Raw genomic sequence first — 24510 nt, forward strand, 5'->3', positions numbered from 1 at the left:
TGTGATCATGTAATTACACAGCGTCCTGTGCATCAACTTTTAAGAATGATTTACAGTGCAGGGTTCATCTGGCCACATTAATCATTCTCATGCTAATGGCTTGCACTGTTGCTTGTCTCTTCCAGGGCTCAGGGTGAACCGAGGAAGATACCCAAGAGCTAAATGAATGCTGAGCCATTGCATGTCATTACTCACTGAAGAGTATATTGGTAATGTGGAGGTGGATTGTGTGAGGAATGAAAATATGTAAAAGCTGTCAGAATCTGAGTGTGGCGCGCTAAACACACATGGATAGAAAAATAAGTAAACGAAGCATTAAGATTTCCCTCGGCTTCCACATTTTATTTTCTAGTTTAGTTTTGGTATTGACTAAAGGAAAAGGTCACCACTATTTATTACTAACACACAGAAATACTGTGACTGCATAAGGGCAGTCCGTTTTACTACACTGGGAAGCAAGGTGTATTTCACAATCATGAATGAAAGGATACAAAAAGTTCTTATATGATATGCTTGATTTATTATATATCTTTTTAAATGGGTGTCACGGGCCTCAAGGTCGTGCAGTTCCCTCGCCGCATGATTGAAGATGTTCATTTCAGTTCATTTAAACATGATGAAACATTGGCAATGGGTTTAAATGACAGCCACAGAAGGTCCCACAATGCATTGAGTTTGAAGTTACATTAACACTCAGTAATACCGAGCTTTACGAAAGCAACAGCATGTATAAGATCTGAGAGATGATCAATTCTGGCTTACAGCTAAATCCCCAGATTTGGTGATTGCTTTATCTAATGAGCACAACTGAGAGACAAATTCCTACATTGTTCTTTTAGGAATTAGTGAATGTTTTGATGTCCTGGTGGCGAGGAAGATTAATCCTTGGTTTGAGAAAAAAATATGTAGTCTTTGTGTAAATACCAGTTTAGAAGCTGGGGTTTTAATTTGTTTTTCGGTGCCATCTGTACTTAATGAGACCCCATAGATTTTCCATATTTGCTGAAATTAAATTATTTTGTATCGCTTAGCCACAGTTAGATGCAAACCAATGAATAACTCCTTGTGGTTCAATATGTTATTCCTGAACAGCAGTGAGTCCCCAGACAACTGGACTCACCGATGGAAATTTCATTTGTCACAGAAGGCAGATAATTGTCCGTAAGCACTTCCCACTTGGAGACACGGTCATGGACTTCCTAATTCTGCTTGTCTACAGGACTGACTGGCGATGTGATGCGGCGCGGTTCTTCCATGTGTTAATGGAAATCTGACCAGTCACTTGTTGGACGTTTCAGATGGAAAAAAGTGACTATATGAACAAAATATTCTGTTTTTGTGCTTTTTCCAGAGAAAAAAACACATGCATCCAATGGACTCCATTTTAAGTCTTGAAAAAGCTGTTTACAGTGTCTATTGTAAAACTACAGAATGTAAGCAACGGTGAATTTGCTTCTCCATCGTCTTGACAGTATTTACAGCATTTAGTTGTGACTGTCCCACCTTGGCTGAACTCTTGTGCTGTCAGTAAACCATACATGGTTATTTGAAGCTGTACAATTTGAAAATAACAAGCAACCCCTGCTTAGGATGTGTTCAACGTTTCCTTGTCAAGCTCCACTTGTGTCTCACCAGTTGGGAATCTGGTGATCCAGCAACAGATGGGAAGGGGCACAGTTAGCCGGGAGGGCTTGCTTTGTAGCAGCTCTTGGATGATGGTATTAAACAGAGAGCTGAAGTCCTGGCATTGGTTACCAGGCTCTCAAGCCGCTGTAGGATCAACTAAAGGCCTATGTTGAAAATGCTCCTCCACTGATCTGTTGGCTCGCTAGTCAAACTGCTGTTTGTCTAACAGGGGTCAGGGATGGATACAGGATAAGCAGGATGAAGAATGCATGTCACAAGCAGTTTTATTTTTAGTGACTGACATGATTAAGATGAAAACTCTAATCCCTTTTCATTAAACGTGTGATACATTTAGCTTTTGATACATCCAAAAAGAGGCTATGATATATGGATTTGTCTCTTCATCATTCCGATTTGTCTATGAGTTTTGAATTGCAAAGGTTTCTAGGTCTGACTTTGAAGCTGGAGCAGCAGTGGTTTGATACATGTTGAAACCAATGGAAATAATCAAAGCGAGATATAGGACTTAAGTGAAACGTATTCTATCAAAGCAGAGAGCAAGAGTTGGGTTTTGGCTGGGTTTCGTTGGAGCCCCATTCCTATCGGTGAGTTCCAGGATGAAGAAACTGGCAACTTATCACTGGCTTTGAAGATTGCGCTTTTATTTTGTTAATATCTATGGAAGCAAATTGGGAGCTATATTCGTCACAATTCTCGGGTTGAATCACTTCTAAAATGCGATGCCAAGGTAGAGCCAGTCCTGCTCTAAACAGCCTCCGTAGAATACCACACAGTCTTTTGAGGTTAATGTGCAGCTGCTTGACAGTTGGCACATGCATGGAAACAGATGGGAAAGGTTATCTGTAGAGGGGGGAATCTGTTAAGCATTATTCACCCGTAAAATCGACATATAGCTAGTCCAATGACGCACACTGTACATAATGAAAACAGCTAATGGATGGATATGAGAGCTGATATTAGACGTAAATATGTATTCTAGTTAAATTGTGATGAGCAGGAATAGCAGATAAAAGTCAGTAATACAGTTGAACCGGTAAGACAGATGGAAATATATAGCATGCCCTGCCTTATACCATCAGTCTGCTCTCATGGAAAGCTCCCACTGGAGTCCAGAGCTCAAGATATCTCAGTGAACATTAGGGTCCCACTAGCCCATGTCTCAGTCAATGCAGGGAGCTCATCCATCTTGTTAGCCAACGCCTCCACATTCCCTATAACAATAGATGGAATTTTTTTTTCATTTTTGTCCTATATTGTGTTTATCTTTCCCCTCTACCGTCTCTTTAGTAACCCAGCAGCTCACACAGTGGATTCTTTGGCCTGGGGGGTTTAGCTCTGGAGCACATCCCAGGTGAATCTCACTTACAATATGTTGCAGTTGGACTGTAGAAAGGTGATACAATTGCACCACAAAAAAACAAAGACAAATGTGGCAGTTCTCCCGAGCATGCTTGAGGGCCAAATGGAAAATAAGAAAAACTGCAGAATAATTAAAGGAAATGGAGAGCCGCTGCAGTGGTCTTCAATTAGTTTTGTCTTGGAAGAAATACTTGGAATGTGGAGTGTTTCTTAAGTAGATTAGTTTCTAGCTAATGCAAGCAGAATGGGGAGCTGCTGTTCCTAAAAAAAATAGCTCTGACTTTCATTATTTTCAAGTAGACAGGGAGGAAAGCCAATGCTTAGTGGGACAATGTCCAGGTTTTACATAATGGGGCAAATATGGGGGCTTTAAAGACCACCTGTAGATGTAGAATTACCGTAGCTGAAGAAAATACTCTCCACACAAACACTTCTTTGTCCCTTGTGCATGAATGTTTATGTTTGACCAATGTTTTATGAGCACAAATCTCCAGTAAAGTGTTGTGTTTGCGGTGAGGTCCTCATATGACACTTTGCTGCCAGTATCATAGCGAGATGCTTAGTGTTCTGGGCAGGATTCACGATGTTGTTGTCACTGAGGATGAGCTTAGCTTGAAGCGAAAGGCAGACATCCGAGTTGATCTGTCAACTATTCAGGCGGAGATGCAGACCTGTGAGTCTGAGGCAGAAAGGTGAATGGGGAAGTAGTCATTTCTGAGAGGACAGGAGAAACTGCTGAATATGTGACGGGGCAAATGGAGCACAGGGGAAAGTAGGCAAGGTAACCTGGGGAATTCAAAAGGAGGATGTGAGGTAAAGGCCTTCTGCACAAATATGATGTGAGGGGTCAAACCATCTGAGGAGAGCCCCAGATATTCGGAGGTCAGCATGAGGCATCTGCTGTTTCACCGTTTTTTGAAGGTGGTCTAGAAGTTCTGAAAGCAGCTCTCGCAGTGCACAGCAACTCACTGACAGTGCGCTATGCAGTGTGCTGCCTGGAAGCCAGAGTCTTTGAAGTGCAACCATTTCAGTGAAGGATTAGACAGCTGATCGGTTAATTTAAAGCAGCACATGCAGGCTTTTTACAAAGAAAGGGAAAGACAAACACCCACCCACACACACACACACACACAGAGAGTCACAAACACAAGGAGCAGATGCTACATCTGCAGCACAATGTAAATGCTGTGGTTGGCAACTTCCCATATTAGCAGTACAAAATGGCATGCAAATAACAAAGCAGGTGACTATAGGGACAAGTGCTTTTGTATTTCACTTTAACTATGCTGAAAAATGTATATCAGGAGTCCAGTCAACTGTTAACAATATTACAATTTTAATTCAGATTTCCAGTTGAATAACATATAATCCGTCTGCATCTGCGACTATAACGCATCTGGCCAACTTCCTGCCTTTCAAAATAGTTCTTTCACTAATAAGACTTCCATTTGAAGACAATGAAATTCAAGTTATGCTTTAGATACCCTTAAAAGACTGTCAAAATCTGCTTTTATATTCATCACAAATACCAATCGGGTCTTTAGCATACGGTCTACTTTGAGAGTTGACTTTAGTCATCTTGTCATTTCATTGTGTGTCATCTGCTACTGATAATGTGTCCGACCTGTGTGAGTGTGTTTTGTTGATATCTGACAAACAATGTTTAGATTACAGTCTTTGACATTAGTTAATGATATATGTTTGTCAAGAAATACATCATTATTTAACCATGTCTTCACTTTGAACCACATTTTTTTAAGGACCAGGACAGTGTTGCCATATCAGAGGGCCAAGTATAATTGACTTTGTTACTTTTTGGGATTTATAATAATGTTTGAATTTGGAAATAAATAATTGTTGCTTTATGCAGGAGATATAACCTCTCAACAACAGGCATTGATAACTACCTCAAATATGTATTCTTCCACTGCTGAGAAAATAATCCCTATCGAAGGATGCTGTGTGAGGATTTCCCAAACCCCATGTTTCTTTCAACACCAAACAGACTGATTGTCCCAGAGCGTTCCATTCTTAAGACATAACACGGCGTTATATACCGGCGGCGGGATGCTGATTCAGTTGTTAGTCCTCTCCAAGCTCAGCATGGAGCCTTCAGAGCTGCACAATACAGCCCCCATTACATCCTCCTAATTACCCCTGGCTGGAGTGGACTGCAAACTGATTATGCCAGCACCACGGTTAAAACACTCTGGAAATGAGAAGGCCACGGAGCGAGCCAGCACTTTTGTTTCCCATCAAATCCAAGGCCAAATCTGAGAGCTGCTGATTAGGGGGTTGTCTTTTGTGGATGGTTGTCGGGTTTAAAGTGAGGGCGTCTTATAGGTTTATGTATCAACATTCACGTGCTATCGAAAGTAACTCAGAGTACATTTGCATATGTACATTTTGTTGGTGTTCCTTTCATTAACATAGCAACATCTAAGTGCAAGTGAATGGCAAACGTGTGCACAACCACATGGAACTACTCACACAGTTGGTATTTTAAATGTGTTCTTTCTCAGTGAATATACTTACAAAAGAAATGAAGGCCAAACAGGAGGCGTATGGAGAAGGTCTAACATATTGAGTGGCACAAAATAGCAAAACACAAAACCTATTGTATGAATGTTTCCAAGTTCTAGCCTGTACCTGACACTTCAATTACATTTTCAGAAAAATCAGGTCACATCCACTTAGATAAGAGGAGAGGACATAACGCTGTCTTAATTGAACCTCTGAACTGCTCTTGACATAGTAGCGGTTATCTTACTTCTCTCTGGGTTTTTCGTTTTTTATTCAATCTTTGGTCGCACTCTAAATTGAAATGGGCGTGTTTGTCAGGATCCTGTGAATCCTGGACTCACAGTGCTCTGAGGACAACTATGGAAATAAGGGAAAGTGTGTCACCAGAGCCGCAAAGGTTAATCTTGGCAGACAGTGAGTGGGCAGTGCGGCTGAAAAGATAGACTTTGGAGTTTACTGCCCCGCTATTTGTCATACTAAGCCCTTGCTTTAGACAAAGGCAACTGGACACCTTGATCCGCTTAAATTAACTGTCAACATAAATGCGGGCCTGGTGAAAAAATAAATAGGAATAACAACCCCCCTCCCCACCACCACCACCACCCTTCTGCACCCACGACGTCCCATAAAAGAAGGTGAAGGAAAGGTCGAAACTGTGCCGACCGCAGGAGTTAAGACAGCTCACAGAGATGAGTTTGAGATCCATAACAAGCCCTTAAGGGCAAGGAACCTACAGAACTTGACCTGATCCCCTACAGACATCCCTCCACTGTACGTAATTGGAAAGAAAGAAAAAAACTACGCCTGCCAGCACACCATCAGAGAGTGGTTAATTCCAAACAACAAGAAATAGGGACAGGCTTCAGGGGCAGATTACTTATGACTATGAAAAGCAGATGACTGGGGATTCACATTTTCATTAAAGAGTTAGGCTTAGGCAACGCGTGAATGGGGATGTTAAAACGAACAACAGGTGGTGTTTACATCCATCATCTTAACGAGGCTATTAACTGAGCGAAAAACAATAGAAAAAATGTTTTCAAATCTAGAGCACATATGGGAAGCTTATAACTTCAATTAGGTTTGAATATTTTCTCTACCAAAAACAGACAAATGGGGGAAGAAAATAGAATATGCAGAATCTTAAATTATTAACAAACAAGTTGGATTTTAGATTTTAAGCTGCAATTATGTCCGTACCAGACTTTGGACATGCGTATGCTCTTAAATTCAATGTCTTTTAACCATATGCACAAAATAAAATCCCTATGCCCTGCACTATTCAGATCCCATGGTTGTCTTATGAATTCTCCTGAAAAATGTATATTATATTTCAAAAGACAGCCTTTTTTGGGCAGTTAAGAGTCCGACCACAGCAGGTCACACTTTCCCTCTCCTCGTTTTTTGACCCTCTGTGCCTGGTAATCAAGAAATATAAAAACCCATTGCAAAATAAACTCTGCTGCCTTCAGACCTTTGACCAAGCGCTCCTCTTCCACATAAATGCACCTCATTGTGGATACCGTGGCTCTGATGTGTGGATGTTTTGTGCTTCTGTTCAGTTCCCTTTAGGCGTTTTCTGAAAGCCTCCTGAACTCCCATGCCGTCAGGAGTTTTGAGTTCCAGCAGAGACTCCTCTCCATCTGCCCTTACGCTCTCCAGGTGGACTGTTCTGACATTTTGTTCAGTGAATGGCAAATAACGTCAGACAGGAAAGAAAAAAATATTGAGGACAGGTCTTTCGTCATAAGGCTATGTTGCCGTTTTATATAACATATCCTTACTTTAACTTTACACAGCAATGAGTTTAAGTCCCACAATTAATCTAATCTTAAAGCTGCTTTACATACAGTAACAGTGATTAACATTGCAAGCATATTTAACTACAAAGTGGTAATGTAAAGTATGAATGATTAGTTTAAATATTTTTGTCTATGACCAATGGGAATGTTTAAATACATTGTAGATGCCAAATGTATTTTCATGCATCTTGGTTAGCAAAACCACCAAAAATTGAAGTGGATGGACATTTAAGTTTGGATGATTGTGTTACATTTAGTTTTAAACATTGAAACAGTCTGCGCTAAAAGTCCAATATGATTGGAGTGATTTCTCCGCTGATGTATCGGGTCGGTGTGTGACCTCGTTTGTCTGAGGGAGCGCCCTGTAAGGTGAGTCAGATGAGCCTGATCAAATCACAACAACTTTCACTTCCTGCTCTTTGCATTTTCAGACCTGTCTACTTGAGTGAGCACTGAAGTCATCTGAGTCAACCACAGTGGAAGCCAAGAGCCAATAAGGCCAAAGCTTTTTAAATCACCGCCTCATTTTCAATAGATGTTGGTGTGTCATACTGCAATGGTATTTGATGATAAGAAATGAAAAAGATACAAAAACAATGAATCACTCTCTTTTTGCAACATGAACATAAAATTGCCTTGTGTGTAATCAAAAATTAAAACGTTGTATTTGCTTATACTTGCAAGCCGATGCATGTTTGTCTCCCTTTAAAATATAAGCAATTATGCATACCAACTTTTATAAGTATTGTTGGGAAGAACTGGCTAATGAACTGAAAAATCTTACAGTCAACTCCTACATGCAGCAACAACAGAGTGAAACAAACCACTGAGCTTCCCTGGTACGAATATAGACTTGTTTACAATCTGGAGAAAAGCTAATCACACACACACACACACACACACACACACACACACACACACACACATCTGACCAAAAGCTCTGCCTTCAAATCCCCAAATGCTTTGTGTTTGTTCTTATTGTGTGTATCTCCGTCTCTGTGACAAAGGGTTTGTTAAAAGTGTGTTTTTGCGTTTGACTTGACTGTGTTTGAGGCTTGTGAGCTACTCTTCTCAGCTGGTGATTCTCACTCAAGGCATGCTGGGAAAAGGCTCTCTCACCATCTTTGGGCCACAGTTATATTCCAGTCCCAAACTTGCATCTTTCCCCAGAAATATATCTTTGTTTTTGTTGACTTGCAACAATGCTTGACTTCAAAAGCCAGTGGCCTGGATATGCTAGAGTATCACATTCATTCAAAAGGAATCATTTACGCCTTTATCTAACCCCCCCCTCCGGGAGTCCACCATCAAGCTCGGTATTTATCTACGGATGAAACTACCCGTATTGATTAGAGCTCGAGTCCCGTCATCAAACTTAATAATCTAAGAGGTGATTTACATTTATTTATCACGATTGAGGGCGTTTGGGGGAATGCAGCAGAGAAGAATAACAGATCAGAGACCTTCGTGTTGTCAGGCGGAGGAAGAAAAGGACGAGGACTGCGTTGACAGGGTGTTTCGGTAGGGAGGGGTGGATGGTGTACTTTGGAAAACTGCTAAAAAGAAACTAAATCTCACAGGAGTAACTTAAAAAAAACACAAAGTTGTGTCCTATTTTGCAGCCTGACAGTAATTCATTGTTTAAGGCAGCGGGAGAAAACACTCGCTGGAATATGGTATGATATTTGCCTGGAGTGAGTTTGAGTAAATTCCAAGGATGCATATAAGCAGGTGATTTTATTCAGCAAGGGTAAGCAGTAAAAATACACCACACAGGTTGAGGAGGTCTCAAATTGTTTGCGGCAACCTCATAAAAAGATGGGAAATTGTGTTGGTTTTTCAGCTGATATGCTCCGCCAAGGTGAAGGACGTGATTCTGTCTGAGCCACACACACACACTGCCAGAAGCAGTTGTCTTTATCATGCTATTGATCTTTCCTATGGTGCTTGTCTTGTGGATTACCATATGTAGAAAAACACAAGGTTATGTCAACAGAACATGTGATTGAAATGCATGGTCTATTTCTCAACACATTATACAACATGTGTACATATGTGAGTCGGTTATCTGTGTTCTTTTGATGGGAAATGATTAATATGAATTCATTCATTCTTCTTCAGCTACAAAACAAGGTACCATCGTAATATATCTATTCAGTCCAGCGACTACTCTTTTATTTGTGATCAAATAAAAGAATAATGGAAAGTAACTTATTGATTTCTGCTCAATTTTCTCCTGGCTGTTGCCTTCCAACTCAAGCAACCAACACGGCCAAATAAAGTCATCTTTCAGGGTTAGATCAACCCCATGGAAACTTAAAGCACAACTGATAAAACCATGCTTGACTACAAAGCGAGAAGTGGACAGTGGCATTCAGTTGAACAAAAATTGTTCAATGGACTATTGGATCGTATCATTAGGAGTGGACTGCACCATGCAGTGCTTCAAAGCCTTAGATTGGCTTTTAGGGTCGCAGGATAAGTGTGACAGAGCTCCAAAGTGTGTGGAAAGGAAGAGGAGTGGTGCTATTTAGGTATTATGCTGCACAATTTTACCGTGAGGAAGCCAACTGTATGTGCACCCCTTTGTTTGAGGCCTACTTCTCAGCAGGAGGGAGGAAACCACACTGTGAAGACACAGTTGTTATGTTGCTGTTGCGGTCACGACGTCTGGTTTATACTTTTTTCTTAACTTTCTTCTTTTCCTTCTCTGATTGTCTCTGCCTTGGTGAAAGGGATGAAAAACAAACTGCATGGCATCATAATTAAAGCCGGTCACATAGCGTCTGACGGGGAACACAGACGAGTCCAATCCGATTGTGATTAAAAAATGAGAACCGACGGACGATAAACAAGCTCCCCGGAGTTAAACTGCGGACGTCTGATTCGGTGATGTCCATATTGTTTTCATTTTGGCTTAATCAAATGTCAGCGGCAGGGCTGTTGGATTTGTCCGACGTGAGTTTGCTCTCCGGACCTCCAACAGCGCTGGAGTTTTGCATAATCCGCTCGAGTCTTGTTTATTATTCATAAACACATCAACTAAGGATTAAGGAAATACTTGACTAAATTGACACGTTCTGCTCCTGTTACAATCTGTCTGCAGCGACCGCAGGCTGCACGCAGATGTTAAGCCTTTGTTTTAAAAGAGTCATTTTCTTCACATGTATCTTTTAAAAACAGACAGTAAAAAGATTATTGGCAAAAACTTTTTGTATTATCCTCTTTACACGAGCAAATCCTCAAACCATTCAAATGACATGCAAGCTTTGCGTTAATGATTCTCCAACAAACAGCTTGCCTGTAGAAAATTGTACTCAAATTATTCTTATGAATCACCATAAAACGCAATATATCCACTGGAAACAAACAGACGCTTGGTTTAGCTGACAGTTGTTTAGTAACCATCAGCATAATGTACTGTACATGACATTAACTGTTTTCCTCATTGTTTGCCTTTAGGCTTAGAAAATGTCAGCGGCAATACTTCAGTATTTGGTGATCGTGCCCTGCGTCGGAGGACCTCTAACCACAGGAAAGCTTTACAGCGTAATCCGCTGAAGTCTTGTTTACCATACAAAGCAAGCCCCTTTCTCCGAGGCTTTAGAGAAGAAAGCAATGCCTGTGAATGCAGCGCCTCACTTGTCACCATAACAGCCTCTTCAGAAAATTGCACTGTTGCAAAGTATGTAATTAGAATAATTGGCGGCGAGCAGCGGGGTAAACGTTTGACAATATACATACAGTGTATGCATGTGCATTATTTTATCAGCACGTGCTGACTTGTAGATGGAGATACTGAAGCAGGGACTTGGAAATGCCACAGAGAGCAAGGAAAAGGTCAACTGTTCTATTATTATCGAATGCACCATTTGTTACAAAAGTAAATAAGATTGTGCCCCATGTAAAAGTGGAAAGAGCTTTGTGCTTGTTTAAGATTTTAAAATATCCAATGGAATTGCTATAGAAAAAGGTCTATGGACGATAATGAAATACCATTACCACTATGGTAATTGATTTACAATAAACACAGATCCCAAAACAAGCTTTTTCTCTATTTTACCAACACGAGCAGGATTTGTAGGCTGCAATGGGTACAAGTTCTCTATTCCTTTCTGTTTGCCGTCGGTTGGTTGATCAGCACTCAGAGATACGAAGCAGTGACTCGAAGGGGTTCTTGATTGAGTACAGCTCTTGTGTTCACTCATGGTAGACTCCATTACTTCTCCATATATAGATGGCAGAGGGGGGAAAGGATCCCCAGCAAATTTGATCAGCGAGATTACAAACCACCGCGTACTAGATCATTTAAAGCTCATCTCTGTTGCCTGCAAGGACCACAATACATTACTCCCTGCGTGCGGAGCATCTATCAGCCGCCTTGCCGCTCCAGGTCTCCAAAGATCAGATGAACGAAGAGGGAAGAGCTTGCGGAGCAAACGACGGTCCTGACCCGACGGGGTCAAGAGAATGTGAGGCATGGCCAACAGCGTTCAAATGATGCTTTGAATGGGCGCAGATTCATCACGCGGGGTGGCAGTGGGCAGGGAGCGGTGGCCCCGGTGGCCTCGGTGGAAGCTATCTGTAATGATAGACGGCCGTATGAGTGTTTCAGAGCCCTGTGAGAGTGCTCTGGCCTGGTCCCTACATTGCAGAAGGACATCTAATCTATTGCTGTAATTGGACGCCAGCAAATGAGAAATCAACAGTGGATTTGTGGATTGGATGAACTATCGGTGGGAGGATACATCACAACTGGCATTCTTCTCTGGAATCATGTAGAATCAGTTACATGTGGTAGTTATGGGTTTGATCCATGCTTTTTATATATCATGTTGACATTTTATGAAAAAAAAACAGGTCAGGAAAGTCGGCTCACATGGGAATTCTTCCAATAAAACTAAATGGATTTGTTGTCATAGATGTAACTCATCTGAAGGCATGTAAAAGGACTAGTGTGCTCAGTAAATCACAGCCCATTTATTGTACGCTGTATCTAGTTTATAGCGTGGACCATCTTCCAAAGCATTTCTTCTGTAGATGTTTGTATCAATACATGCAGCTCGCCTTAAGTGAGGGATGAGAAACACAGGGTCAACCAATCAGCAACCCCCACTGCTGGAAAATAAAGCCAATGCGGGGGTGTTGTGAAACTGCAGTTCTGCCGAAAATCCCCATAGACCCCCATGTTAAAAGGCTCAACTATAAGGCAGCAATAAACATGCAAACATTTGTTCAAAGCCTTCAAAGGTGTTGAACTTCGGGGGTGTGGTGAAGTGAATGCCCCCTTGACAAACTTTTCCTGGCAAGGCTTATTCACCATGCTTTATATGGAGTTTAGTCTGTATGATTGAACATTTGTTGAAGATATGCCAAAAACACCAGAGCAGTACTTAATGATCTCAAAAAATCAAATGGCCTTTTTCAACCCTCAAGCTTGCCTTGCCTTTGTTCAAAAGTCCTGACATTGTATCACATCTACCACCCCATTGCTACACTATCAATCTCATTTGCATGTTGGCCCTGTTTCAGTCGTAATGCTGCAAAACATTCCCAAGGATCTAAACAAGGGGGAATTGGATAACTGCCCTCAATTATTCATGTATTTGCCCAGATGCATGTCCAGATTTGTAACCACTTTATCAGCCTGACCTCTCTCTGAAAACACCTGCAGTTAGTGTTAAAATTATCCCCCCTGCTAAACTCCCGACTTGTGTTAAAAGGGAACAACCTTGGTGTATTATGGCAGCTTAAAAAAAGAACAATTCAGTTGTGCTACCCTCAGCCCCACTCTCTGGAGAAACAATTATCATTCTTTACAGTGACTTTTAAGAGCTGCTCGAGGGCCAAGCAGAAACAGCGACAAGGACGTCTCCCTGTTTATGGAATTGTGTGAATATTATATTTGCTCCCTGCTGTGATGTTGGACTATCATACTGACGATACCCAGCCTCGCTATACCAGCCTTTTGTTCCCTGCATTTCAAAACATTTTCTTTGCAGCTGTTTGAGTTAATGCTGTCATTAGACTATTGGATCCTGTAGCCAAATTATAATGTGATCTCCCGCATCATCTATTCTTCTTCTCCCTCTGAGCTGATGAATAGCTTAAGGTCAGACTATCAAATTAGTGGCTCCCATTACTCCCCAGACACTAATGGCATCTTTATGAAAGGAAAGATATGTAATCTCTCCAAAAGCCTTTTGGAGACCAAACAGTTTGTCTGTAGATGAAATGTGAGTGCAGTGCTTCGTGAATTGCAAAGTGATTTGGGTGTATGCCTGTTAGAGCCAAACCCAGTTCACTTTCCTTCAAACACACACTGTGCAATGTTTTAAATTAATCTAACTATGCTAGTATTTGTCTATTTATATGCACCCTCAATTCTGGAATACAAATACATTAAAAAACAAGTTGAAATATTGCACAGAAGGTCAAAGCAACCACAAATAAGGATCAGTAAATGGCTTGGGCTAACCAGGTATCCAAAAACTGAGCACATCATTAAAAATATCTATGTTATTATGACAACTTCATGTTATTTTCGGTCATATTCCAAAGGAGTCCCATTGACTTGACTGTTTGAATTAAAATGTAAGCCTTAAGGGAACCCATTGCAATAAAAGGATATGACAGTATAGTGGTATTTATTGAATTTAAATGTTTATCTTAAAACCAATGAAAAACAATGAAATTATTGCCCAATTGATTGAAGTGACACCACTTGGTATAGCTTAGACCTCTGTGCCATGAGCTCAATGGATGTACGGAAATCTATTAAAAACACATTAGTCACAATGTTGTTCTGGGCGACATCTATTTAGCGCCATGGGCAGTGGCACTGTTGTTTATTTACGCCATCCGGCTGCCAGAAATACTCACTAGAGATCCAAATGCACATTAATCCACAGCTTAAAATAGTCCCCAACAAATGAACTATTTAGACCTGTTTGGTTTACTAAAAACTACAGAGCTGTTATGAAGTATAAGTGGAAACTGGGAGCAGATGTGTCTTTTTTCCCCCTCAGAAAACAAGAAAAACAAACATATGTAAATAACTGTGATATCTGTTTTTGATGTCTGTCATTGAACCAGAGTTAGCAGCGAGTCACGTTTTTTTGCAACCTAGTATCCGACATCCTGCATCGCCCACATTCTATTTGAGTTCCCTGCCACCCGAGAGGCCAACACGGGGTCAATTGATCAGGACCAGGACGGAAATAAAACAGCTTGGCTTCAGCCGGAGACCCCCCGGTCAGCCGCAATAGAAGTCCATCACTGGGTCACACCCTCCATCCGTCACTGTCTTCTGCTGCTATCACGAGCAGGGCCAAGGAGAAGACGGGAGTGACTCCAGACTGCAGTTCACTGTCTGGGTCAGACACTTACACACATAAATCTGTTGTATTTTTCTTGTTGAACACCCTCATTAAATCTGTATACCAGCCACATGCCAGATGATGAAGTTAGAAGAGGACTTGCTTTTAGACAAACTGAATGTGAACAGAAACTCAATTTAAGGCCCCTAATACTTTTATAATATGAATATGTTATTTATCCTGCAAATGTAGTGGCCTGTGCTTCCCTGGAGGTAAGTACGAAGAGACTACATTTTCCTCCAGACTGCAATCAAACCGCTTAGTTCACTAAAATATCCCCCCATCATACCTCCACCATCTGCAGTGGCGCTGCAGGTTATAACCTCAATCCCTCACTCGGCGGTTGGAGATAGACTGTATTCACTTTCCTTTCAGACAGCTCTTGTGTGCTCTGAAATTGCATACCAGAAACCTTGAGATATTTTACCTAATCCAGACTGAATATGATTCTTAGAAATATAGTTTTCACCTAGCATTTGCATGGTGCCACATTTTGAATACTTTTATTTAATTTCTTAGCAAGAGTTCGTAATATTGCACTTCATAAGCAATCAGTGCAGCTTCTGGCCATGTCCACTTGTGATTTTGGATTTTTAATGATACTTTCAGCCCAGCGGATAGGATTAGCTGTTACGGAGGTGAATCCAGTTACTTCCACAAGGACAGAAAAGCTACTTTTGGATTTAACAGCAGACTTCACAGACATTTCTATCAGGACAGCGTGCCAATTCTGACCTTACACAAGTTGAAAGACAAAGGAATTGTCAGGTTTCTTATTCCTTATTCTGACAAAATTCACAATTCTGCCTTTTTAAAGAATATATTGAAAAGGGCATGAGAAAACCAGGCAGTGTAAGGCTCTATATGTCCTAACACACAGTGAGTTTCGAAAATGCTGTCAAAGCTTTTTGTCCTCTTCTGAAAACTTTTTGACCTCAGATTTTCAAGATGACAGCAGCAACAACACGATCAAACACAAAATGTAGGTAATAATATTCCCTGCGATCCTGTAGGCTCCGAACTAGTGACCGTTATTAAATGATAACAGCAAGTTGTAAATACTCAGGGCATCACATTCTCTGGGAGGCAATAACTTTCTCAAGGCTGTTGGAAGCCTACATTTAATTCCACACTTCTCTTGTCTCCTCGCTGATTGGATGGATGTTGTGAAAGTGTGATGATCTTTGCCAAAGGGAAAAAAAAATACCATACCAGGTGCAGTTGTCTACTTTGACATGAGCAGAGATGGAACAAAGGAGGAGAGAAACGCCGGGTTATGACTCACACTGGAAGGCATCTAAGCACAGCTCCTGACATCTGTAATATTAAAAAGATAAATAGTTCCCCATTCTTTCCGGTCCCAAAAGTTTCCAATCACTGTGTTGGGACTGTGCCATTAAATGTGTGTGCGTGTGATATGAGAAATACTGCACTTATCCTGGATCCGTGAAGCTGGAAGGCTTCCTATTAGGAAACCATTTGGAACTGAAGTTCAAAATCCAAAGTGTGCCTCTGTGATTTAATTAGGGGATTGCAAACGAGCAGCCAGGTCTGTGTGAAGATGGCAGACTCATAACTCACCACTTTCTTTCGGCCATCTTGGATCCATTTCTCTCTGCACCTCTGCTGAAGTGGGTCAAATTCTATTCCTGTATTTCCAGAACTTCTTAAATCTTCAAATGATGTTCAAGCTGATTGAATTTTACTCCACTGCCCCTTCAACCTCTCTCAAATACCCTTAGGGTTTCTGGTCTCAAAAGGATCCAGTAACCTTTATATGAGATAAGACTCACATGTAGAAACAAACCTCATCTGGTCTGTCGTTCTTAATTGTCTGGCTCTTCAGAGGGACTCATTTAATGCACACTGATGTAGCACTGGACGTCCAAAGGCAACAGATGTGTCAGATTCCAACAAAATCTCTTAATAATTGGCCTCAAAATATAGTAAGAAAGACAGCTCCTCCGTTTGAAAACCTCAGAAGAGTTTGGTTTCAGTTCCGACATGATTGATTCTTCTCGATTCTTAAAGGATTTGCAGCCCTTAAAGCTTTTTATAGCAGAAGAGTTTGCTAATGCTCATTACAGAGACAGCAGACAGGCTGCAGAGCCAGGCACATATCTGCCGCTCCAACCTTTTGGGGTTTTGTGCTGATTGTTTTTTGTTTTTTTTGTGTACAAGCTGGTTTTCTGTATGCAGTGTGAAGGCAGGCTTGTAATGTAACTCCAATTATATGGTCTGCCTAAAGCCAAGAGCAACGAGGCTTAGTGGAGCATCTGCTATCTTTTGATGCAGTTTCTGACCTCACACTGGCTATCCTTATGGCGAATTATTTACCATTCAAATATACAACAAAATACATGCAAATAAGACTACTTCCACCTCTGAAACAACAAGGGACAAGTCATTAACAAGAGTTATACTAAATGTAATTGCATCTTTGAACAAAATGCTTTTGTTTCCTCGGAGATACAATTGTAAATGTTGCCCAAATTGGAACGCTTAATTATTTCTATGTTGTTGCCCCTTTAACGTATCGGTTTATCAGTTCAATCTCTTCTTACCAAGTGATCATCACTTTATTATTACATGCCTTGGGATAAATGAATCTGCAACACATGTTGTCAAATGCACCATCTGTGTAATTGGTATTCAAATGTGGTGTTCACCAATATTTAATTTGCTTCTAGATGGTAAACAGGAACCAGAGTGATACAGGCCCCGGCTCCACGGGAACACATACGGCAAAACACATCGGAGTAACGCAAACGCAACCGCAAAAAACCTTCCGCCCACACGCAATATACACCGGATTGTGTCAAGCTCCACGAGACGGCTCCGTTTACATCCAACCGCTGGAAAAGCTGCAGTACATATGCCGAGCCTGTACGTGGCGCTGTAACTTCCTCCACAAAAGCAGCAACTTCCTCCACAAAAGCAGCGAAGAAGAATGGTTGTCATGGCTGCACTTCTGTTTATTCTCCACGGTGGGGGCCGAGGGAACCGGGCAGAGTTTTTCGCCGGTCAACGTGTGTTAAAGTTTAAATCTTCCGGACAAAATTATAAAAGTGCCGGTCAAAGGTCTTCATTGTTATTTATTGAGCTTTAAAACAAATGAATAACGACGATATAATGATATATAATAATAAAATACACGGAGCCTGTCTCTTTTTCCTCTCTTCTGACAGCGTCAGTGTCTGTCTCATGCAGCAGCTGATCCTGTAATGAGTGACCCGACAGTAAAAATAAACATATTTATAACTAGTTTAGGTAGTTTGAGAGGTAATTAAAATAGCTAAGGGTGATGATCTGACTTGAAGTGTGTGTTTTGCTCCCGCTGCATCACAGCGGGAGGAGCTGCGTGTCTCCGTCCTGTCAGATTAGACTTCACTCGCGTTTATGTCCATATCGAGATAAAGATAAATAATCTGAATTCAAGGAGGAGCTCCTGTAGATGTTGCACAAAGAACTGTAGCATGGTCAGTAGCGACTGGAGCACGATAGCAACCCTGCGATCCGCCATTGTTGTTGTTAACGAAACACATCAGCAATGATGCGGGGTACGCGGAGAGGTGGGAAGAGGTGGGGAGAGGCGGGGCTATGAAACGGATGACCGTATAGGCGACCCCACGGCCCCGTTGGACCCCCCAGAGCGCTCCGTTCCCAGATCTATCCACCTTTGGACCCGTTGTCGTTTGCGGGGTCTGTTTCTACGTTTCCGTTACGGCGTCGTCGAGCTTAAAGGGCTATACGCATGAGAAATATGCGGATTCAACCCGTTTTCGTCCCCGTGGAGCCTAGGCCACAGTTAGAATAAGTTCACCAGGTAATCAGAATAAAAAGTTCAATTAAACTGAAGACAGGAACAATGCCCTTGTTACAACTTAAGCCAGAGTCAGATCACAACTCTTAGCTGTCCGTCCAACTTTTCATATATATATGGATGAATAGAAAAGTCACACTCTTGCTTTCTCATTGGATTGTGGACTGAGATAATGGTCCCTGAACTTGAAGGATTGTTCCTGTCTTTTTCTGTCTGTGTCACTGTGAAGTCAAGTCAGATATTTCCTCAAACGAGACACTTGATCCTTAGATGTCAGCGAAACTATCATACTGCTGAAGACAGCTGAAATTCTTTAATGCTAGCTGAAACATGTTCAAACTTTTATTGCATTCAGTGATATTCTGAAAGAATCCTTGAATCGCTGACATTATATCCTCAAACTGTGTCCGAGTCTAACACATTCACACGTTTTTAACTCTCTTTAGAATTCTGACTTTTAACTCTCATTGCTATTAACAATATCAATCTGAATGATGTGGACTGAGTGTCAGCACTGTTTCTTTTATGACTCTGTATATGAATGCCAGAGCGGGAAGAAACCTCACCATGCATGTCTGACCTTATTTCTACTCGGCATACATTATGCAATCAAATCGAGGTTTGCAGATGATATTAATGAAGACAACTGAATTCCAACGCCGGTCTCCCGCTTGGGCAAACAGACATCTGCTAGTCAGCTAAAAAAGGGGAAAGAAAAAGACCGCCAAGGAGGATATTCAGGCTTTTCCGGTCTCAGGTCTGAATGTATTTTCTTCAGCGCTGTCCTCCTCACTAAGGCCCCGTCCAAACGGAGACGAAAACGGACCGAATTTGATATCAAAAAAGTCTTCCGTCCACACGGAATCGGCTCAAGAAATGTGTCCGTCCACACGAGACCGCTCGAACCGCTGGAGACGCTGTAGTACATATGCCGGGCCTGTAAGTGGTGCTGTACTTCCGCCACAAAATACACCAAAAGCAGCGAATAAGACCGATGACGATTATTATTATTATTATTATATTATATTATTAATGTTGCTGATGGTTGTGGTAGAGGAGCTGTACATTTTGCACTAAAATCTGTATCATGGTCAGTAGCGTCTGGAGCACGAACGCAACCCTGTGATCCGCCATTGTTGTTGTTGTTGGCGGAACGCATCAGCAATGACGCGGGGGTGAGCAGGAGAGGTGGGGAGAGGCGGGGCTATGGCGTCATCGTTTTCAGGAAATGATCGTATAGGTATATCATACACAAGGAGCCGCAAGCGTTTCGTCCTCAGACCTACCGACCTTGGGAGCCGTTATCACAGGCTATCGGATTCGGGCTCCGAATCCGCGTTTCCGTGCCGGCCTCCTGATATCGTCTCCGTGTGGACAGGGCCTAAATCATCCTGTATCACAAAGTAAATCAGTCTTGTATCCAGAGTGGTTATGAGTGTGGATTATTAATGGTTGACTGAAGGGAGGACATGCTAATACAGTGGCTGAAGGGTGCAAGTCATTGGTTCTGACCTAAATGACCCCATTTACTAAGCAAATACATCAGGGACATACAGAAAAACCTAATAGATGCACATAAACATACGCCTTGGATTAGGTTTTGTCCAACATGAATTGGAACGAAACAAAATCCAAATGTACAGGAACAGTAGTGCTGCATATAGAACTTAGCTCAATGTCTGCATTCAGTGTGAGGTCATGCAATCAATTGCTATCTAGCACTGGTGGGAATGTGTTTTTGTTATGCAAATATTTGGTTATAAATCAAAGTGTTAGACAAATTGACCTTGACCTTTAGATGGCCCTTGATGGGAATGAGTTGATCAATTAACTTATTTCATGGGAGAGATATTCTATTGAATCAGATTTACTGACCATTGCTAAAGAAGAGTTGAGAGCACTTCTTTTTAGATAACAGATCAGCTCCTTTGTAGTGCCCTTTTCTAAAATCCTCAGTTTTGGCAGACGCAGGTGGTCTGTGAAAATTGTGCTGCATTATTATGGGTTATTTTCCCTTCTATTTTCTTATTTCCTTTGACTTTGTCATTTGGTCAGGAGGTGCAGGCAGTTAAAAAATACATTTAATTTTCTCCCTGAAATATTGTCATCTCTCAAGTAAAGTAATTGCCAGAATTGATTATTCCACTTCAGCTTTAAAAGTTCAGTTTTCACCCATTTAAAAGAAAAATAAGTAAGTAAGTCTCTTAGGGAGGGAATCAGGTGTCTGTATGACAACAAACATTACAATATAGTAAATACAAATAAAAGCTGCAGTGCTGCATTTTGGTTTGACTGTCCTGCTGTACTATGCATTCATGACTTCATTGTTTAGATCGGGTGATAAGCTCTTCATTAAAGAAGCTTCCCTGTAGTGCTTTATACGGGTTTTTGTGCATATAAATGGTCTTGTCCAAAGCATTTGAGAGAGAGGATGTAATTATTTCAGTCTTTTTCCCGTGTACAAAGATGACCACATCATCGGCATACATTTGCACATTCAACTCAGGACATACATTAGGCAAGTCATTAATGTACAGTGAAAACAGTAATGGTCCAAGAATGGAACCTTGTGGAACCCCAACAGGGTTCACAAGGTAGGGCAATTTGGCACCGTTGACCAAAACGCACTGTTGTCTGTTTGATAAGTAGGACTTAAACCAATGTATCGAAACTGCCGAAAAATTGAAATGAGTTAGCTTTGTAAGGAGCACTTGGTGGTTAACTGTGTCAAATGCCTTCCTGAGATCAAGGAAGACAGCACCTACATATGGGCTCGTGTCCAACATACATTTAACCTTTTCCACAAAGACACAGTTCGCTGTATCAGTGGAGTGGTGAGCACGAAAACCAAACTGCATTGGGTGGAGTGGAGCGAAACCTCTGTCTAAATGTTTGGTGATTAGTTTTGACACCCATTTCTCAGCTATCTTAGAGACTAAGGGGAGGATGCTGATGATATGGCTCAACAACATGAAGTACTTTCAAATCTTGCCAACAATAAATAACCCTGGATCAGTGGGCTAAATGGAGAGAGCACAGGCCTGCATATGGACTAAAGCTTAGCACATTTCTTTGTCTCATGGTGTTTGTTTTATGTCTGAACCTGAAAGACTTGGGAGCACACTTTATTTTTAAATGATGGAGGTAGGAGAAGGTCTGACACATTTCTAAAGATCAACCCAGCGTGGTATTGATTTCCGTCTACTGATGGTATTCTCTAAAGTGCTTCAATTCAAGAATTACATCGAGCCGGACCAAGGCTTCTGCACCACGTCAACCTATCAATCGTCCCCGTCCCTGTCTTTGAAGACGGATAAAGAGATAAAGAGCGGTCAGAACAGAAAGTAAAAACTGACATGTCTCCTTTTGATCCAGGATATAGAACGTCTAGTCCTGATGCCACTGATCTGTTGTTGTGACACTGATGGTTTCTGCTGTTACATAAAAAATAACCCCCGCTGAACTAGAAAAAGGGATTGTGGGAAGTAATTGGGACATGAAGTTATTTCTTCTGGTGATTTTTTCTTTTTCTCATTTGAAATTTGCATCAATAATCCCACTACCACAATGTAGAAAAGGATTAACGTCAGCAGAATAATTGAAGAAATGGTTTGGGGATTGATGTTGCTTGGCAACCCCTCAATTTGAGTTTCTAATGTTAGCTTTAATTTCAGTCAATTGAGTCACTCCAAGATTATATGCATGGAAGGAACAATTTCCCCTTCCTACCTTGCTGAAGTTAATTTCGCATGAGTCAGGGGTAATACACACTTGGTGTAACTGTTTAAATAGCATTTGACAAATTCATACTATCAACTGCTGCTTGTGGGCCAATTTCTCTAAATGGTTGCTATTGTATCTGTTAGCATCAGAAAGTTATTAAATCATAATCGTCGTTAACCTGGGCCTCATTTTCATATTTCTGCTGACAAATCCTCATCAGTCTTTTGTAATCGCTCCTCACAAGAAACCGGCGGGGTGAAAGTGAAAAAAGGGAATGTCAAGATACTTATTCAGCTATTTGAAGATATGATGCTGCTCTGGTTATGGTGCTATTATGTTGAAAGGCTACGAATTTAATCACGTTATGACTTTGAGCTTCCCTTGACCCCTCTGGAGTGCAGTGTCCATTGTAAAAAGGTAGCTCAAGGGTGAAGGAAGTGAAAGTACTTCCCAAAATAACACAATCTAATGAAGGAACCATGCATTTCAGTGACCGTGTGCATGTGCGTCCACAAATCCCAACCGTTTTTTTCTGCTTTTGTCAAAATCTGGGTCCACTTGAGTCACTCCAATGTTCTACACCTGTCTTACATTGTGAAAATCATATGCTAGTGAACATTACCCAAGCAGCAAATGTGTTTCCTCCAATCACATTGTTTATGCAGAGTTAATACAGGGTTGAGATTGAATGATGTAAGTCTATAATATGTTTGATGTATGTCTCTTTGGGCCTACTTTATATCCAGTGCATCAAATCAAATTCACTTGATTTCACGGAAGGACAAGCGAATACAAAATTCAAAGCAAAACATTTTCATTTTCAACGAGGCCACGCATGTGTGTCCTCCTTTACGGTTAACCAACACTGATATCAGACTTGTTGTTTGCACAGCTTGAGTGATGTGGCACCAAAGTGACCTACAAAACAGCCGTGGTGGGGCCATAAATCACATTGGGTCTGGAATTAATCACTGTGCAGAGGACATCTTCTGCCACCGCTGTCCTCTCACAATCACTCTCCACAAAATGCTCGCACCCTCCCTCCCTTCCATCCATCCTTCCGTCTTTACCTCCATTGCTGTATCAACCACCAAGGAGACCACCGATTGGTCCCCGGGGGAATGACAGAAGCGGGGTTGTCCTTTCCACCACCTATTTAAAATGCAGGTTAAACTTTATAGAGTTGCCCGCATGTCAGCTATCTGAAATTCTTTTCTGCACAAGATAATGACGTTTTTTTTGTTCTCGACTAGCCTCAAGACCACATTAAATTTCACAGCCTCCACCTCATGGCGCCAGCAGTATGATAACTGTCAGTTTTATTTCAAGATGCTGACCATAGGGACCATGGTGGGAGCAAGGAAGGGTGTGGAGGAGGAGATGGGGGCGCTTGATTTATTAGACGGCAGTCACAGTGGGGATCCAATCAACATTACATCGAATGCCAACACCAAGTCGGCGTGAGGCTTAAGGCACTTCACTTCAAGGGCAGCTGCCGTCAGTTCAAAGACAAGCCGGCACAGTGGCCATTGTCTTCACTGTAAAACTCAATCTGCCACTCACCAATCCCGCGACCCTAGGATGACAACATTGATCTGTTGGCCCTGCAAAAGCTGCCAATCCCTGCCAGCAGAGTATCAACGAATTATTATCTTGTTTTGTTCTGTTAACACTGATATTGGCTAAAAGAAAACAACAATATATATAATAAAGATGGGCTATTTGCCAATGCTGCAGAAAACCTCCGTTTTTAAAGCCCAACGTTGGAACTGATTATGAATGCATCTTGTGATTCAACATGCCACTGTTCATCTGTTCTCAAAACTGCAATTATTTAGTGCAATGAGTGTGAACATCCTACTTTATCAGGGTCAGGTAAAATAACATATTTGTATCAGGTTCTAGCATGAGTTAGATTGGAGCACTGGAGTGGATAAGTTGTGGAAGAAAATGTGATTCTTTCAAATGTCTAATGGGAGGGATTTTTTTAATTCCCTGCTGTCACAACATCTCACCAAATTGATAGTGGGAAGACATTTCATCTGCAGGTTATTTAACACCTGACTCACCTAATTATTGGTGTGCTATTACACACCATCACAAGAGTGTTGCTGCCACACTTAAATTGCCTTATAACAAGAAGTACACAATTGTTTCGACCTGGGAAAAAAGGCTCACAGTGTCTAGCTTGGTGTTATCAAGGTAACAAGGTCGCGTCAATATACTAAGAACCATTATTACTACATTATTTGAC

General features: G+C 41.4%; 1 protein-coding gene across 1 annotated transcript in view; it reads left to right on the forward strand.

The window, feature by feature from the left end:
• The window catches only part of LOC117499230 (zinc finger BED domain-containing protein 1-like), a 119164-nt gene extending 95444 nt beyond the window's left edge, over positions 1-23720 (forward strand). Inside the window, exon 2 of the mRNA XM_034151608.1 lies at positions 23510-23720. Within this exon, the coding sequence (XP_034007499.1) occupies positions 23510-23720 (211 nt within the window). The remainder of the gene's footprint in view (positions 1-23509) is intronic.
• The last annotated feature ends 790 nt before the right edge of the window (positions 23721-24510 follow it).

Source organism: Trematomus bernacchii, unplaced genomic scaffold (genome assembly GCF_902827165.1).
Source record: "Trematomus bernacchii unplaced genomic scaffold, fTreBer1.1, whole genome shotgun sequence".
NCBI lineage: Eukaryota > Metazoa > Chordata > Actinopteri > Perciformes > Nototheniidae > Trematomus > Trematomus bernacchii.